Raw genomic sequence first — 16,922 nt, forward strand, 5'->3', positions numbered from 1 at the left:
ATCGCAAATCGGAAGCCATTAAAACCANTATTCGGTATTCCCTTACGTTAAATGAGTCTCCCATAGCGGTGTTCCTAGACATAAATTCTGCATATGATAATGTTCTTTTATCTGTTTTAAAAACTAAGTTAAATGCGTTAAAAGTGCCCCATTTGCTATGTAATTTTATTTTAAAGATTTTATCTCAGCGGTGTTTAATACTTCCGGTCGCCGACTCAGAAACAAAGCGCTCAGTGTGGAGAGGATTACCTCAAGGGTCTGTGTTAAGCCCCCTTCTATATAATATATACACGTATGATCTAGCTTCATCTTTAGGCAATAATATAAAAATACTTCAGTACGCAGACGACTTATTACTTTATCAATCTAGCCCGTCTGTAGGGCAAACTCAAAACCTATTACAGAACTCTCTTAATCTGCTTAAAATCTGGATGGATGAAAATGGTATGAATTTATCAGTAGCTAAAAGCGCTGTAGTTATTTTTTCTCGTATGCGCAATCCTACTCCTTTTCAGTTGTACTATGTTAATAATGTTATTCCTATTCTCAATGAATACAAGTTTCTGGGTGTAATCCTTGATTCAAAACTTACCGGAGTTCCTCATTGTAACTTTGTTTCCAACAAGTGTGAAAAACTTCTTAATATGCTAAGATGCCTTTCAGGCGTCTGGTGGGGAGCTCATCCTTTTTCTATGAAATTGATATATAACGCATTAGAACGCTGTGTTTTATTCTACACATAATAACTGTTTTGTTGTAATGCAAAACAGTTCTATTATGAGACACCGCTCTTTAAAGGCAAAAACACATTGTTTATCATTATAAATAAATAATACCAAGATAAATAATTAGTCCCTAGATAATAATTTCGGATTTAAAGTTACGCACGCACGCGCACGCCACGCCTCATGAATCAAGCATCATCATGAGTCATGATTAGAGATGGGTAGTGGGTAAAAACCCATTTCACCCGATTGGGTTTAAACTGGGTGATTTGGGTAAAAACCCGGTTTTTACCCATTATCACCCATTCTGGTGGGTGAAAACAAAAATAGCGTTTTTTTAAAGTGAGAAGAACGCTGTGTTTTATTCTACACATAATAACTGTTTTGTTGTAATGCAAAACAGTTCTATTTCTGTTTTAAGATCAAGATATTTTCCACAAAGATGTCACTTGTATCATTCTTAAAGTACCATAGACAATTTGCAACAGAGGAGGTTCATATCAATTTTATAGCTCATTGCTCTTGTCGTGTTTATTATTACTTTTCTCTATGTTATAACCTTTGCATTACCTTGTTCTTTGTGACAGTAACGCAATAAATCGGTAAAATAGTGTTGACACTGGCTGTCACTTTTGACTGGCAGTTTTTTTAGGATTTTAGAGCGGCAAAAACGTAAATAAATGTACAAACTGCATGTTAAAAAACAAATTACCAAAAAATATTACGACTTGTCGCGATAAATAAGCCTCATAAGTTATTTGAAACACGATTTCATTTACTTTCAACATTTATTTTAGGTCAAAATGGGCACTGAGTGTAATCAACATCCAACTTTTCATTTTCCTTTTAAACCTTATTCGATTCAGGAAAAGTTTATGAAGGAACTATATTTTACAATAGATAATAACAAAGCTGGAGTTTTCGAAAGTCCTACTGGTACTGTAAGTATTCTCTGACTTGTTAATTGTCTTTTAAAAACACCTGTATTTACGAATGTAATATTTTCCTTTTTCATTAAGTTAAAACTCAAAATAATGCACATTTGCAGGGTAAATCACTAAGTATTTGTTGTTCAGCGTTGCAATGGTTAAAAGACTACAATGAAAAAGTTATTGTTGACTTAGAACGTGAAATAAATCAACTGAAAATTGAAGTTTCCAATAGTACAAGTAAGATTCTGTTTGTTTTATCTTTATTTCTATTAATAAATTTATTAAATCAGGCAAGATTTTAAAAGCCTTTGAATTTCAATTTTATTCAGATTAGTTGACCTAAGAACTTGAAAATGATTACAGGTAATGATGATTGGCTCCAAGAAGAGTACAATAAAATACAGAAAAACCAAACTTTGAGCTCAATGCAACTAAAACTGGATAAAATAAAAAAGAGAAATGAGCAGCTGCTTGAAATGAAAAGGCGAGTTGCAAAACAAAAATTAAAAATTAGTTCCAAAACTAATGATTATTTCCACAATTCACAAAAAATTAAGAAGGAAGTAGAAGAGAATAAAGAGAATGTTCTAGAAGATGTAGTTAGTGAGGATAATGACTTGGTTCTTGAAGAATTTGAGGAAAAAGATGATGAGTCTGATAATGAAGAAATTGCTGAAGAAGATGAACATAATAAGAAGGTGAAATTAAAGTATTAAACTATAAATTGTAACTGAATTTAAACCTAATGTTTGTAAGACTGGTAGGCACTATTTGTGCCAATTTCATTTAAAGCTTAATGTTACATATTTTTAGATGTTTTTGGATTTTTGCTCATTAGTATAGTGTTAAAAATTGTCATCAACAAGAATGCCTTTTAAACCCAAGCATTTTATACTAGTTCATCACAACATTTCTGTACTTAAGTTAATTCTTGGTTTTAGTAACTTCCATCATGTTTTACTTATTCACATTTCTTTCTCTATGTTTTAGATATACATCAGCAGTAGAACACATAGCCAGTTATCTCAGTTTGTGGGAGAAATCAAAAGGACAGTATTCAAAGATGATACAAGGGTGGTCACTCTTGCTTCAAGGCAACATTATTGTATCAACCCTGAAGTCACAAAGCTCAAAAACGTGAACTTGATAAATGAGAGGTATTGATGAATTAATAAAATTCTTTTGATCAAGATTTGGCACTTATGAAATCAAAAGGTCTAGCCTAGAAAAGGTTCTAGGCTAGATTGAAGATAGATGATGGAGGCATCATCATTATTTGAATTTGAATCATCATCATTTCAGCCATAGGACGTCCACTGCTGAACATAGGCCTCTCCTGATGCTTTCCACGTTGATTGATTGGAAACGGTCTTGAGTCCAGCGCTTCCCTGCATGCGCTTTCTTTACATATCTTTTGGTACCAATTGTACATGACACTACAATTTTCATTCTCAAACTTAAAAAGGCCCAATACGAAATTGATGACCTACTAGCTCTTCAAGACAAAACACTCAATTTAGAAAGTAGGTGGATTTTTCTTTTACTTACCTTGCATAAACTTTCAGATGCCTTGATATGCAGAAATCGAAGACCAAGTCAACGTCAGTGGGTGATGACGGCAAAGTGTTAAAGAAGACCAAAACAAGATCATGTGCAAGTTGTCCCTTCTACAATCAGAATAACATAACCCAACTGAAGGAGAGAATCCTGACTGATATTATGGACATGGAAGACCTGGTCAAATGTGCGAAAGAACTGAAGGCGTGTCCGTATTACGCTAGCAGAGCAGCGTTAGATGATGCTGAGGTAATTCCTAGATTATTGTGGGATTACTCCAAAAATTTTTTCCGAAATTTCGAATGTTGCCATCTCTTTCACGCAAAGCAAGATGCTACCATGAGCGACGGTGACAAACAGACGCGAAATTACGTAATTACCGTTCTGGAGTAGCCCTGCAGTTCCAACTTTTGCCATAATCTAACTAAATTCACATAAAATCTGTATAAACAAAATACTGATTTTTATGTGATTTTAGTTAAGTCTGATGATAGATATCTTCCTAAAAGATCATCATCGGGCTATTCGCTTTTATACGAAATCCATGGGAAGAACGTTGTTAGTGGCCCGATTCTACTCTGCTGGAACCACACAGCCGTTAATCACAATTAAAACAAAACTTTCAGGTAGCACTAGTCAGTCATGCAGGCATAGTCAGTTCTGGGGCCAGGTCTGGAATGTCTCTCAAATTACAAGACAATGTGCTAATAATGGACGAAGCTCACGGGCTGGCTGCAGCATTAGAGAACGCGCATTGTGCTCCCGTGTCCGCTAAGCACCTGTCTTCTGTGAAAACGTTCCTGCAACTGTACATTAATAAGTACGGATCGAGGTTGTCAAGCAAGAATTTGCTGACGTTGAATCAACTGGGTTACGTTGTTGGGAAATTACTAGGTAAGGTATTTATCTTCTTCTTTGTCGTGTCGGCAACAAACCTACACAGAGTTTCGTTGTCAGTAGCATTCATTAAATCTTCCTGCGTGCAGTCAGTTGTTTGGGCACGCAGGGCACGACATCATGTGCTTCATCGACTGGGGAACACAACCACACTTGCACTCCAAGTTTTTTTTTTATCAAAAAAGTTTTTAACGAGTAATTAATTGCACTGTTTCTGGTACGTTGCAGGTATAGTAACAAAACCTAATCAAGAAAAAAGTCAAGACACTCCTACAATACTCACTTTAGAAGATTTTGTCATAAAGGCAGATATAGATCATCTAAATTTGACTCCTCTAATAGAACTATGCAGAAAATCAAGGCTGCCACCAAAACTACATGGGTTCTCTATGAGATACACTCCACAAATGTTAGAAGAGGAATTTAAGAAAGCAGCACCATCCAAGAAGAGTTCTTTAGAGAGCTTTCTGCAGAATATTTCTAAGAAAAAGGATGGGAATTTAGAAAATAATACTGAAGAGAAAGAATGTGAATCAACACCAAGAGTGCAGGTAAAATTTAGAAAATTCAGTATTGAATTTAGTCTGTCACAGAAAGGTTTTATCCCTCGTGTATCCCACTTTCAAAAACCGGGATAAAAAAACACCCGTGTTTTTTCCGCGGATCCAAATTATCTATACCTTTAGTCAAAATCTGTTTAAAGTCTGGTCGCTGAGCACGTAGAATTTTGTCCAATGACCCCAAGCTACCTATCCTTATCGCTCGCGCGTAATTATATTGCTGTCGCGACTGTGCGACGGGCGCCCGCAGTGAGTGTTCGAGCGCGACAGCAATATAATTACGCGCGATCGATAAGGATAGGTAGCTTGGGGTCATTGGACAAAATTATAGGTGCTCCGCGACCAGACTATAGTCGTTCAAATGTGAAAAGATAGACAGACATAAACAATGTATAGTTACTTTCACATTTATAATATTTATTAGTAAGGATAGCATTCAAATTAAAGAATCTTCATTGTCTCGAAAGAAACTTTATCAGCAGATCAGCATTTAAGTTTGTTAAATTCTCCTAATTCCAGACCCAATCAGAAACATCGCCTGGTACAGGTTTGTACGCCATTCTGGACTTCCTACAAATGCTGTGTGAACGCTCGGAGAATGGAAGAGTGTTGGTGCAGAAAGGAGATGAATTAACTGGCAACCTGAAGTACCTTCTGCTGAACCCGGCCGAACACTTCGTTGAAGTCGTGAAGCAGTGTCGGTCTGTGAGTATTATAATTTTAAGGTTATTATCATTATTTTGTTTAAAAATGTCTAGATAAAATATGTACCTGATTTAAGTCGCGCAACCAGAGTTGAGGCAATCAACACAAGTAAAAGAGAGTAGGTACTTGAACTAACTTAATATTTTAATACAAAAAACACAGCGCGGCGAGCATATACAGATACATAAACTTTCTCAGCTTGACCGGTTGACTGGTAGAGAATGCCACCCGGAATTAAGTCCGCCACTGTACAGTGGTTTTTGTGCAACAAGTATAAATAAATAAACACAAACAAATCTCATCTTTTGTTGATTGCCTCAACTCGTTGCGCGACCTATACTCGTGTGAGGTTCAACTTTTCGATTACTGTTCCATAGCATTTTTAATTCTTAGCTGCTAATAATTCCTTGAACTGTATCACATCATATTACAATGAAATAATATTACTGCTGCATTATTTTACATTTTATTTACCCCTATATTTTACAGGTAATCGTAGCTGGTGGTACAATGGAACCCATATCGGAATTCCTACGGCTCCTCACCGGAGATTCCAAGCAGACTGATGACGTCAACATAGTCAAATGCGACCACGTGGTCTCCCCAGAGAATGTTATAGCAATTTGTATGTCAAAAGGACCTACTAATGTTGGCTTGAACTTTTCGTATGAACGGCGCGGGTCAGGTGAACTGGTAAGTATTTATTGGAGCACATATTATGTATCTCGCAAGATGTGCCTTTGACACGTTCAAATGAAATGGTTTTTGAGTTAAGAGGCGGTCAAAAGTGGCTCCAAATGGTTCGTGTAATATTACACACGGTGCTGCTCGCCAGTTCTGTTACTTGAACTTGGCTTGACACGCTACCGCGTGTCTAGATATACGCTCGTCATTTAGGAGCACAACCCTCTCTATTTTGCCAGAGGCCTACACTCCCTATGCTGAAATCAAATCATTTATTCACTACTTAGGCCCTTCGTAAGTTTCGTTTGGTAATCACTTTGGACTACTGATGAGACGTAATTCTGTGCTTTATTTCATCGAATTAAGATTGAAAATTGTCGTCCACAGTTGAACGAAGTCGGCCGTATCCTCAGAAACGTTTGCAACATAGTGCCAGGGGGCGTGGTTTGTTTCCTACCCTCGTATTCCTACGAGCAAAGCGTCTACGACCATTTGAAGAAGGCAGGTGTAATTGACGCTATTTGTAAGAAGAAGACTGTGTTTAGGGAGCCTAAGTCTGCTGCCGAAGTAGATCAGGTAAGCAGAAAATAGCTCTTATTACATACACAATAAGAATAGAGTTTTACCTTGTGACCTAATTCACGTATTTTGACAGTCAAGATCTCGCTGACGTTCATAAGTCGTCCTATTGAAAAACAGTTCTAAATCCGTATTCACAAGGGTCATTTTCGATAGAACGATTACTCGATAGGATCACAACTCAGCGATTTGTTGTCATTGAAGTTTTGTTACATGAATAAGGCTACTGGTCTGCATTGTCTATTCACCATACTACATTTAGGAGAATCCCATCTTATATTTTTGGTATTTCTAATTAGTAAGTATTTCTTTCAGGTTTTAAGTAAATATGCCACGGCAGTTAAGAAGAAAAGTGGTGATCAAAATGGAGCCTTATTGTTGAGTGTCGTTGGAGGCAAGTTGAGTGAAGGGTTGAACTTTAGGTAAGCATAAAAATAGCAGCTGTAACACATTGTTTTATTATGACTAACTAATGCATGTGAGACATAAATCAAAGTAGAAATCCTTTTAAAAGCGGATAAGATCGTAGATCCAACTGATATAGCACTTTGTGGGCTTATTGTTAGTTTTCTAAAATAAATGTCTTATGACCATAATATTCTCGAAACCTTCACTAGACTCGAGTGCGAGGTCTGCCTACATTGTTTTTTGGTATGTGGTTTTTTTATGCAATAAAAGGCAGCCTTTTTTTTGACAATTGACAGCAATCACATCTGCTGTTATGTGAGATACCGTCTAGGGTGATAAATACCTACCCAGTCTATTCTCACTCGCCTTGAAGAAGTCCAAGGCATATAGCGTTAGGAATATACATCATCTATACTTATAATAAATCTGTAGAGAGATCAATTCTGTACATGAAATATATTTTCAAAATAACTATCAGGGGGTGATTAATGGTCGATACTGATGCCAAAAATGCAATCAGTAAAATTTTTGTCTGTCTGTCTGTCCGTCTGTATGTTCCTTATAGAAACAAAAACTACTCGACGGATTTTAACGAAACTTGGTACAATTATTCTTCGTACTCCTGGGCAGGTTATAGTATCCCACGGAAACGGGAATTAGCGGGAAAATCCTTTTGTATAAAAAATCTAAACCGCTTAAGGGGCCGTCCATATATTACGTCATTCTAAATTAGGGGGGGGGGGGGTTGGCTTGCGGAGTTCGGTAAACGATAGATAGATTGTAGGGGGGGGGGGGGCTAAAATCTGAAAAAATCGATGACGTAATTTATGGACGGCCCCTAAGTTAGACGCTTGAAATTTGGCATGCAGGTATCTTAGTAAATTTAAAGCTTAGTCACAACAGGATATTGCAAAATTCCCACGGGAAAGGGAGTTAGCGGGAAAAAACATTTGTATGAAAAAATCTAAACCGCGTAAGATAGATGAAGGGGGTAAAACGGGATCCACGCGTACGAAGTCGCGGGCGGCCGCTAGTAATGTAATGATTTTATAAACTTCTTATTTCCCAGTGACGACCTCGGCCGCTGCGTCATAGTGGTGGGAATGCCGTATCCCAACAGCAAGTCGGCCGAACTGCAGGAAAAGATGAGCTACCTTAACAGAACCGTCGGCGCGGGCGCAGGAAACTTGTATTACGAGAGCTTGTGCATGAAGGCCGTTAACCAGTGTATAGGTGAGTAGAATTTTCTTAGTGGTCTTATTACATTTAGGCCCGATTCGACCAAACTTTAATCCGAGAACAACTCCTGGTATAACTGGCACATTGATAGTTTCAGTATGGGAAATATGTCAAAACGACAAGTTTATTCTGAGATTAAGAGTAGGCGCACACCGTTGATTTTTAGTTGGCCGATAGTTGTGCCCGATTTTAATTTGTATGAAGAATCGGCCAAATCGAATCGGCGTAGTGTGCGCACTCCCATACATGCCCATACTGATCAACTGCCCGACTAAACTATCGGCCGATGAAAAATCAACGGTGTGCGCCTACTCTAATATTTACTCTTGTTTGGTCGAATCCACCCTTAGACTAAAGACTTTTGGTCGGCCTAGCTTGGTCGGCTTCTAATTTGTATGAGCAATCAGCCGATACCAAATAGGTGTAACGTGCGTACTTCCATACATGTTCATACTGATTTATAACGCGACTATTATGTAGCACATGAGAACTTACATACAGTAGTGTTATGGTTTATGGTACCCGAACGTTTAACATAATATAATTACATGGACTCGTTTCGGCCCCGGATTCGCTGGCGGATTTAGGTCCGTCATAAAAAATCTTTAGAGGTCGCGCGTCCCCCGATAAAAATAATTCTGAAAAACTGGAGCTACCACCAGGATTTACCAAAATCAATAGCACAATCATTTAAATTTTAAACACTAACAAATAGTAATTTTTATAAAACATATATACCGTAAGACAAGTCAGTAAGATTGAAATTACGACGGATTGAAACATTCTAGGTAGAGCAGTGCGGCACGCGAATGACTACGCGTCCGTCCTGCTACTAGACGAACGGTATTCGAGGCCTCAGACTATGAACGCGCTGCCTTCTTTTGTACAAGTAAGTTAGATAAGTTAGGAGTTCCCAAACTTATTTTGTCTATTGCTCACTTTTAGAATAAATTATTTTTAGCGCCCTATTTTTTCACCTACTTAAAAACCACTATAGATGAAATTACAAATCGCTCCCCAAACATCTACACAACGCCCCGATTTTTCTGGGTCTCTTACGCGTTTTCATCATCAATCCCTAATTTTAAGTGACCCCTATGGTAACAACGGGCATTTTGTTTTCATAGGGGTCCCTTAAAATTAGGAATTGATGGTGAAAACGGGCATTACCCCTTTAGGCCTGCAGTGCCGACAAAGCGGCGTTATCGCCCACTTTGGGAAAGGCTGAGTTAGAATATAATAACACCGTTCTGTTAAAAACACGTAAATGCCTGATTACGTTGATTTATTTAGTTATTAAACACCGTATATTAAAGTAGTAGGATTAAAAAAACACTTTTCGTTTTCAGAAATCACTTTTGGATAACTGCACGTTCGGGAAAGCTTTTGGCAGTATAGGAAAGTTCTTCGCGAAACATAAAGACAATAAGAAATAATGAAATTAAATAATACTCACTATGTAAAATAAAATCTTATTTATTTCTTAATATCTGTTTTCATTTTATGGGGTCATCTATTGACTGACAGCTTATTTTTCCTTAGGTACTCCATCCACTCTTCTATCGTAAAGAGAACTATGGGATAAATATGCGAACATCGGACCTCCGCAACCCGTCTTGCAAGCGTAGGAAATGTAAACAAAATCCTCCATTTTCATTTCGTAATGTAGAGAAGCACACTTATCAAACCGGAGAGGGAACATCTCCATATCGCTTTTCGCCTCGCTGTCAACCGCGATAAGTGTGCGTTGCAGTTCAGTACGAAGTTTCATATAAAGTAAGTTTCATCAAAACACGGTCAGCTTCGCGTTGAAACGGTTATGATCCGTTACTTACTTAACGGATTGATAAGTGTGCATCGTCCTTACTGCTTTAGGCTAATGGTAAGTCTTGTTTAGCACCTAATCATTCAACACTTGCGGTAAAGTCGTCGCACTAGGTCCCGCGAAGTAATAGTTGAAGTTATTGTTAGTCGGCTCTATATTGAACTCCGCTACTATAGCCCCGCGCGCCGAAGCTAAAGGACCGAAGCCAGCCGCCGGGTATACAAGCGATGAAGTCCCGATTATGAGGCACACGTCACATTTGGATATTGCTTCGTCTGGAATAAAAAGGGATAGGTTAAGTCATTGGCAGCCCCCCCACTAAAGTACGGTCAACGAGAAGCGATATCGAATGTAAACAAACCCAATGTCATGGGTGAACCCGTCTGACTTTGACATAAATTTTGGCGGGAGAACGAGACATTACGACAAATACACAAAATGGGAAGAGACAGAATATATTGTCAACTCGACAGTCGTATCGACCTTTTGTATCGCTGCTAGTTGGCCGTACTTTAGGTAGATTGACGATCTGGTGAAGGTCTCTGGAAGAACCTGGATGCGGGCTGGATGAAGGCCTTTGTCCAGCTGTGGACGTCATTTGGCAAAGGAACTTTCATAACTTATGAAGGACAGTTGGCCAGTAATTGGTAGTGGAAGGTTAATGTTTGATGATTGAATGATTTATTTGGACTAGTTGCAAGGCAGTGGTATCCGTAACATACACTCGACAGGAAATAAATCGCACCACCCGCGACGCGAACTTTAAAGATTTTCTTTTGACACAATAATGGTGCCCCAACAATATTGGTGTTATTTGAAAGCCCAATAAATATCCTTAAAGAAAAACACATTTAATTTCTTAATAAATGATTAACATATACCATACATGTGACTTGAAAAAAGACCTCACTTTGGGCTCACCTCTGGGATCAATTAGACCAAACTTTATGGTTATAAAACCAAATAATGATCACACGTGTCCTCTTTAGCAGATGGATAGCGATTAATCCCAACTTAACAGTTTTATAGTCATAAAAAATTTCTATAGCGTAACTACCTATTTTTTGAAGAAGTGACTCTGGATCCTTGTAAAGACACATTTTTGGGGTAAAAACCTTTCCTTTAATAAAATGAAGTTTAGAACTAGGCTTTTAAATGGTGCCAATATTGGTGGGAAGTAGGGATGCATACGTTTGAAAATGCTTGTCGCGGGTGGTGCGATTTATTTGCTGACGAGTGTATATTGTCTTGTCATAAGGTCTTACGGTTTTTCAGTAGGTAGGTTCTACTAACACAGTTAATTAAGGTTCATATTATAATCTTACCAGCCTTTTCAAACACCGCCGTTTCCAAACTCTCGCCAAACCACACAATGTGTGGTCGTAATAGACCATTGCAGTTTGTTTTTTTGCAGTATGGTAGAGATTTTATAGGAATCTTTGAATCCACGACATCTTTTCCTGGCGCTCCTTTATTAGCTAGTGCCTAAAAACGATCGCAAAATAAAAATAATTCTACAGAATTTTCGCTGTTTTCTAAAAATTATTGTTCAAACGATCTTATACCCGGTCGAGTTAACTGGCGGGCCAAACGCGGAGGGTGTGCGGGAGAGTAGCATTTTTTATTTATACTTTTGCACAAAAAACTGTACAGTGGCGGACTTAATGCCAGGTGGCATTCTCTGCCAGTCAACGAAGCATCAGCAATTCTAGCGAAGTGCGCAGTTAGCACGAACGGGTTGTACCTAGTTAGAATCTGAATAGTATTAGAATCTGTATGCCCATAGGCAAGTCTAGTAGAAGTAAATTATCCCAACTAATATTATAAATGCGAAAGTAACTCTGTCTGTCTGTCTGTTACGCTTTCCCGCTTAAACCTCGCAACCGATTTTGATGAAATTTGGCATAGAGATAGTTTGAGTCCCGGGAAAGAACATAGGATAGTTTTTATCCCGGTTTTTGAAACAGGGACGCGCGCGATAAAGTTTTTCTGTGACAGACAAAATTCCACGCGGGCGAAGCCGCGGGCGGAAAGCTAGTTTGATAATAAGTAAAGAACACGCCGGTAAAAGATACAACCTCACAAATAGGGTTGTCGTTATTCACCAACACCTCATTGCACTTGGTGCATCGTGTCTTGAACAAACTGCCATGAAGTTCCACCAAGTTCTTGGTTCCGGCCCGGGCATGCAAACCGTCCACATTTTGAGTGACTACGGTTATCGTTTTTGCCTGTCCATTCTTGGCTTCATACTTAGCTATTGCTATGTGGCCCTAAAACAGACTAAGAAATAAGATCTTTACTTACTAAAGCTCGGTCTGTGAGCACGTAGAATTTTGTCCAATGACCCCAAGCTATCCATCCTTATCGCTCGCGCGTAATTATTATTGTTGTCGCAACTGTGCGACGGGCGCCCGCAGTGAGTGTGCGAGCGCGAGAGCAACATAATGAGGGCTATCGTTTTAGCGCTCACCAGTTAGCGCCACTGTAGAGTAAGGTCCTGTCACTTGTTAGTAGCGAAGACAGTGGCACCAACTGGTGAGCGCTAAAGTGGTAGGAGGACTATCGCATTTGCACTCATCAAGATGGCGCCACTGTAGAGTAAGGTCCTGTCAATCGCCAGGGGTGCCAACTGTTAAGTATAAAAACGATAGCCCTCATTACGCGCGAGCTATAAGTATGGGTAGTTTGGGGTCATTGGACAAAATTCTACGTGCTCGCAGACCAGACTATAGTCTGAAATAAGCAATTATTGGCAGTTTCATCATCATCGTTCGTTCGTTTCAGCCAAATGACGTCCACTGCTGGACAAAGGCCTTCCCCAAGTATTTCGGCAACGACCGGTCCTGCGCCCGCCCGCATTCAGGTATCATCATTATGATCCATGATCGTTACAGTGCCCTTCTTGGTCTGTGAATATGCGCCATCTTGTGTAGTGTGATTTAGGAGCTGTGCCTTGTTCATAAAATCAATATAAATACCGCATTTGGTTGAGCTTTTGCCGCCACCTCTCTTCTATGGTGGTAGAACTCCCACACCAAGCTAGGGTTCTCGTTAAACGCCTCAGGAGTGGCCAGGGATGCAGCTGAGTACCTTCTCCAATAACCACCACGCCCGCGGAAGGTCGGTATACCAGACTCTGAACTGATACCTGCCCCGGACAAAAAGGCTATATTTTTAGCAGTCTTGAGATCTTGCTTGAATTTGGCTATATCGCCTGAATTGCGTATTAGGGATTTAGCGTGTGTGTGCAATACTGTATTCTTCTGGATTTTTGTGATGCTAATCATTGACGATGGATGGACTGTGAAATGACAACCATAAACATAAAAATTGTCGTCCAGAAATAAATCTCAATTTTGGCGAAATGTTTTATCAGTGAAAAAGGTTGTATAACTTTAAAGAAGTAAAGAAAAACTTAAAAACAAGATTAACAATTTATTCCTAACATAAATATATTTACAATACATTTACAAATGCTTATTGCACTACATTATCACATTGTATAAAAATAAACATTTAAATATACATGCTGTTACTTCATACTTCTAAACTTTGTAAAATATTAATATTTGTAAACACCTAATTTTATTCTTTTTAGTCTTCCAAAGCTAAAGGCAAAGTGGTTCCGCAAGGTCCTTCAAAATAGTAGTGGAAGTCAGGAGTGGCTGGTGTGGGTTCCAGGTTAAACTCTGCGACTATGGCGCCCCTGGCGGCGGCTTGCGGAGCGAACATTGCCGCTGGGTAGACCACTGATGACGTGCCAACCACTAGGCAGACGTCACAGGATTCCATTACCTTACCTGAAATTAAAATTAGGAATTACTTACATCCGGATTAGGACTATATTATTATATTTTTTGTAAATTGTTGAAGTAGGTACGTTTACAGACTATTAGATCGCTTTCACATTTATGCGACTTTAGCAGCGCGACAAACGCGCGAAAGACGCGCTGCCGATAATTTCATACAATGTGATACATGCCTTCACATTATAAAAACGCCGCTGCCGCGCTTTTCACGCCCTATTGTGAAAGTGGCCCTAGACAGGCTGTTCTAAGTCATGATATTGCTCACTAAGATTGTGATTCTTCTTTTACATGGTATGATATTATTCTGCTGCTGTAATCCTGTGTAGCCAAGATCTACAGATATACTCTAGAAGAGTGGCAGGTATATGTATGAAGTCTTTGGGTACACAAGGTACATGGTAACTTACCAGCTTTTTCCAATACATCATGTTCCAAATTCTCTCCAAACCATACTATATGTGGCCTTAAGAGGCCGTTACAATTTGACTTTTTACAGTGTGGCAAGGACTTTAAAGGAATATTAGAGCCAACCACATCCATGTCTGGGGCTCCTTTGTCTGCTAATGCCTGTAAAATCAAATATTATGTTAGCATTATTTATTTGTACAGCCAAGGAACTTACATAATAACAAGGTTTTATAATGGTAACCCATAGAAAATGATGCAGATTGTAATAAGGTATTTCTGCCTTATTAAAATAATTTTAGGTAAAGCTAAATAAAATTGTGCATTGTGGAAAACCTTGGAGGAGGCCTTTGTCCAGCAGTGGACGTCATTTGGCTGAAACGAACGAACGAACGAAAAGCTAAAAAACAAGATAGAAGCTTGGACAATAAAGCAAATGTTTCTAAATGGATCTAAACTAAAAAAAGGTTTTACCTCACAAATAGGGCTGTCTGTGTTCACCAACACTTCTCTGCATTTTGTACAGCGAGTTTTGTAGAGGTTACCATGAAGTTCCAGTAAATTCTTGCTGCCAGCACGAGCATGTAGGTTGTCAACATTCTGAGTTATCACCGTTATTGTCTTATCTGATCCATGTTTCGCTTCAAAGTTTGCAATGGCTATGTGACCCTGAAGTAATAAAATATGTAATTTAAAACATTCATCATTGTATTTCAATGCCTTTACTCATACAGTATAGACATACTTTTTTTTACTGATTTTCATTCTGGTCTAGTATTAATGACCCTAACTGGTGGTTATTAAATAGAATCTCTTCTCTTTTCTGTATTCTAACCACAACAAATGGTGGTGTTTGTGAATTAAACTTCTAATTCTGATTTCTAGATTTAGTAATGATCTTTACCCGATTAGGTTGAGCCTTAGCAGCCACCTCTCGTCTGTAGTGATAAAATTCCCAAACCAAACTTGGATTGTTGTTGAACGCTCCCGGAGTCGCCAGTGAAGACGCCTGGTACTTCCTCCAGTAGCCACCAGCTCCTCTAAACGTAGGTATACCAGACTCCGCACTAATACCGGCTCCAGAGAGAAAAACGACGTTCTTAGCTGACCTCAAAGCCTCCTTAAATTTTGCCATATCACTTGACTGTCGGACTGCCATGATGCTCGGAATAAAAGCTACAAGATTTCTGCGAAGTGGTTGCAGAATACTTATGCACATAATTTATGAGGTTAAGATAAAGGAATAGATGATTTTTCCGCAGAAAAATTGAGAAAAATGCCGATTGTTGACAAAATTGTTGAATAATTAGACGTCAACTTGACAGTTGTTGACAATGACATTTTGACATTGACGTACGCTCCGTTCCGAATCCAATGGACTGTATTTTTTATATTTTGAAAATTTTTATTCCAAAATTATTTTGTTTGGTTGCTTCCTTTTTAACTTTTGCTACCAAAATGTTGATAAACTGTAGGTAAATATTTTTCTGCGATGCTAATTTACTGTGGGCCACAGTTCCAGCTACCCAGTTCTGAATTTCTGAAATTAAGAGCGAGTCTTATCAAATTATGGTGATTCTTTGTGATAGATAGAGACAAAATGACCGGAAATGGGCAGCTAGAACAGTGGCGCATAGTAGGAACATACAAAACTAAAATTTTAATTTTAAGTTCCCTTCAAAACTTGATGCCAGTGCAGCGTAGCATGGGTTGGCACCCGGGGCGGTACACAATTAAAGTTGGGTATACATTTATAGCGGGGGGCTAAAGCACCCCCGCGTGTGCCCCCCATGATTTTTTGGTACCGATTCGAAGATGAAAGATGTACGAATGATGAATGCAGATGCGGCAGCGAGTACTAATTTGCGCAACTGTTGTCACCCCTTGATGCTTGGCACCCGGGGCGGACCGTGCTTGAATGATACCTAACATAAATTACGGCCGTATCTTTTCAAGTTGTTTGTAGAGCTTTGTTTTTATCCACTCCATAATAATGTATGGGATTGCAAACCTGAGTAACAACTCGCTCCTTTTTACTCGTTAATCTTTCATAGTACCTAAAAGTAATTTGGCTGAAACGAAAAGTAATTTGAAGAAGGCAATCGACATTTTCCTATGGCTAAAAAGGGTTTTGTCTTAAAAAAGTACCTACCTAAGTTAGCAAAGTTTATTGTATGTAGAGCATTTGTAGAATTCTGGAGCAGTCGGGTAAAAACATAGCGAAATAAAATAAGTTAAATACCCACTTGTACCCTCAAAGGTAGAGTTCTGTCTCTTTAGCATAAGTGATATAGGTACGAAACATAAGAACCTCAACAACCTCGGAGAAAATGGCTTTTTGAATTATGGTAGCAATTTTCTCAAACGCCAGCCAGTTACTGAAATAACTGTAATTCTTATGAGTAATATGAACAATTATTTTGCGAATTTTGTCTCTGAATCTTTCTTGTCGCCTTTACATAATAACAAACAATGCACTTCTGGAACTAAGTTAAATTAGCTAAGTGGGTAGGTACCTATAAGTAGTTTTAATTTCCGTAACAATTCAAAATACGTAAGAGTTGTAGATTTACTTCGGCATCTTTTCCAATGAA

General features: G+C 38.7%; 3 protein-coding genes across 3 annotated transcripts; 1 reads left to right on the plus strand and 2 right to left on the minus strand.

Annotated features, from left to right (window-relative positions):
* Positions 1–1,349: 1,349 nt before the first annotated feature.
* On the plus strand, positions 1,350–9,735 carry LOC114350507 (ATP-dependent DNA helicase DDX11). Its single transcript, XM_028301339.1, has 14 exons — positions 1,350–1,666; positions 1,774–1,894; positions 2,021–2,355; positions 2,648–2,814; positions 3,223–3,463; positions 3,841–4,108; positions 4,340–4,662; positions 5,191–5,376; positions 5,866–6,069; positions 6,448–6,636; positions 6,955–7,061; positions 8,117–8,280; positions 9,075–9,175; positions 9,636–9,735. Exons 1-14 carry the CDS (start codon positions 1,529–1,531, stop codon positions 9,720–9,722), a joined length of 2,631 nt encoding a protein of 876 aa, XP_028157140.1. The 5' UTR covers positions 1,350–1,528; the 3' UTR covers positions 9,723–9,735.
* A 107-nt stretch (positions 9,736–9,842) lies between these two features.
* Positions 9,843–13,401, minus strand: LOC114350495 (NAD-dependent protein deacylase sirtuin-5, mitochondrial-like). Its single transcript, XM_028301321.1, has 4 exons — positions 13,093–13,401; positions 12,190–12,384; positions 11,437–11,596; positions 9,843–10,386 (listed from the first exon to the last, which is right to left on the minus strand). Exons 1-4 carry the CDS (start codon positions 13,399–13,401, stop codon positions 10,187–10,189), a joined length of 864 nt encoding a protein of 287 aa, XP_028157122.1. The 3' UTR covers positions 9,843–10,186.
* Positions 13,402–13,529: 128 nt separating this feature from the next.
* LOC114350509 (NAD-dependent protein deacylase-like) lies at positions 13,530–15,661 on the minus strand. The gene is made up of 4 exons (XM_028301341.1): positions 15,233–15,661; positions 14,803–14,997; positions 14,331–14,490; positions 13,530–13,914 (listed from the first exon to the last, which is right to left on the minus strand). Exons 1-4 carry the CDS (start codon positions 15,545–15,547, stop codon positions 13,709–13,711), a joined length of 876 nt encoding a protein of 291 aa, XP_028157142.1. The 5' UTR covers positions 15,548–15,661; the 3' UTR covers positions 13,530–13,708.
* Between the last annotated feature and the right edge of the window lie 1,261 nt (positions 15,662–16,922).

The sequence above is a fragment of the Ostrinia furnacalis genome, unplaced genomic scaffold (assembly GCF_004193835.3).
Source record: "Ostrinia furnacalis isolate ACB-3 unplaced genomic scaffold, ASM419383v2 OfSCF0912, whole genome shotgun sequence".
In the NCBI taxonomy this organism is placed as follows: domain Eukaryota; kingdom Metazoa; phylum Arthropoda; class Insecta; order Lepidoptera; family Crambidae; genus Ostrinia; species Ostrinia furnacalis.

Coding starts and splice junctions, on each gene's coding strand:
- LOC114350507 (XM_028301339.1), top strand. CDS start 1,529: ATGGGCACTGAGTGTAATCAACATCCAACTTTTCATTTTCCTTTTAAA. Junction 3,464..3,840: donor CAGCGTTAGATGATGCTGAG/GTAATTCCTAGA, acceptor CAAAACTTTCAG/GTAGCACTAGTCAGTCATGC. Junction 7,062..8,116: donor AGTGAAGGGTTGAACTTTAG/GTAAGCATAAAA, acceptor CTTATTTCCCAG/TGACGACCTCGGCCGCTGCG.
- LOC114350495 (XM_028301321.1), bottom strand. CDS start 13,401: ATGATTAGCATCACAAAAATCCAGAAGAATACAGTATTGCACACACAC. Junction 12,385..13,092: donor CAAAAGCTCAACCAAATGCG/GTATTTATATTG, acceptor AGTCTGTTTTAG/GGCCACATAGCAATAGCTAA. Junction 11,597..12,189: donor ACGACAACCCTATTTGTGAG/GTTGTATCTTTT, acceptor GATCGTTTTTAG/GCACTAGCTAATAAAGGAGC.
- LOC114350509 (XM_028301341.1), bottom strand. CDS start 15,547: ATGTGCATAAGTATTCTGCAACCACTTCGCAGAAATCTTGTAGCTTTT. Junction 14,491..14,802: donor CAGACAGCCCTATTTGTGAG/GTAAAACCTTTT, acceptor TTGATTTTACAG/GCATTAGCAGACAAAGGAGC. Junction 13,915..14,330: donor TGATGTATTGGAAAAAGCTG/GTAAGTTACCAT, acceptor TTTTAATTTCAG/GTAAGGTAATGGAATCCTGT.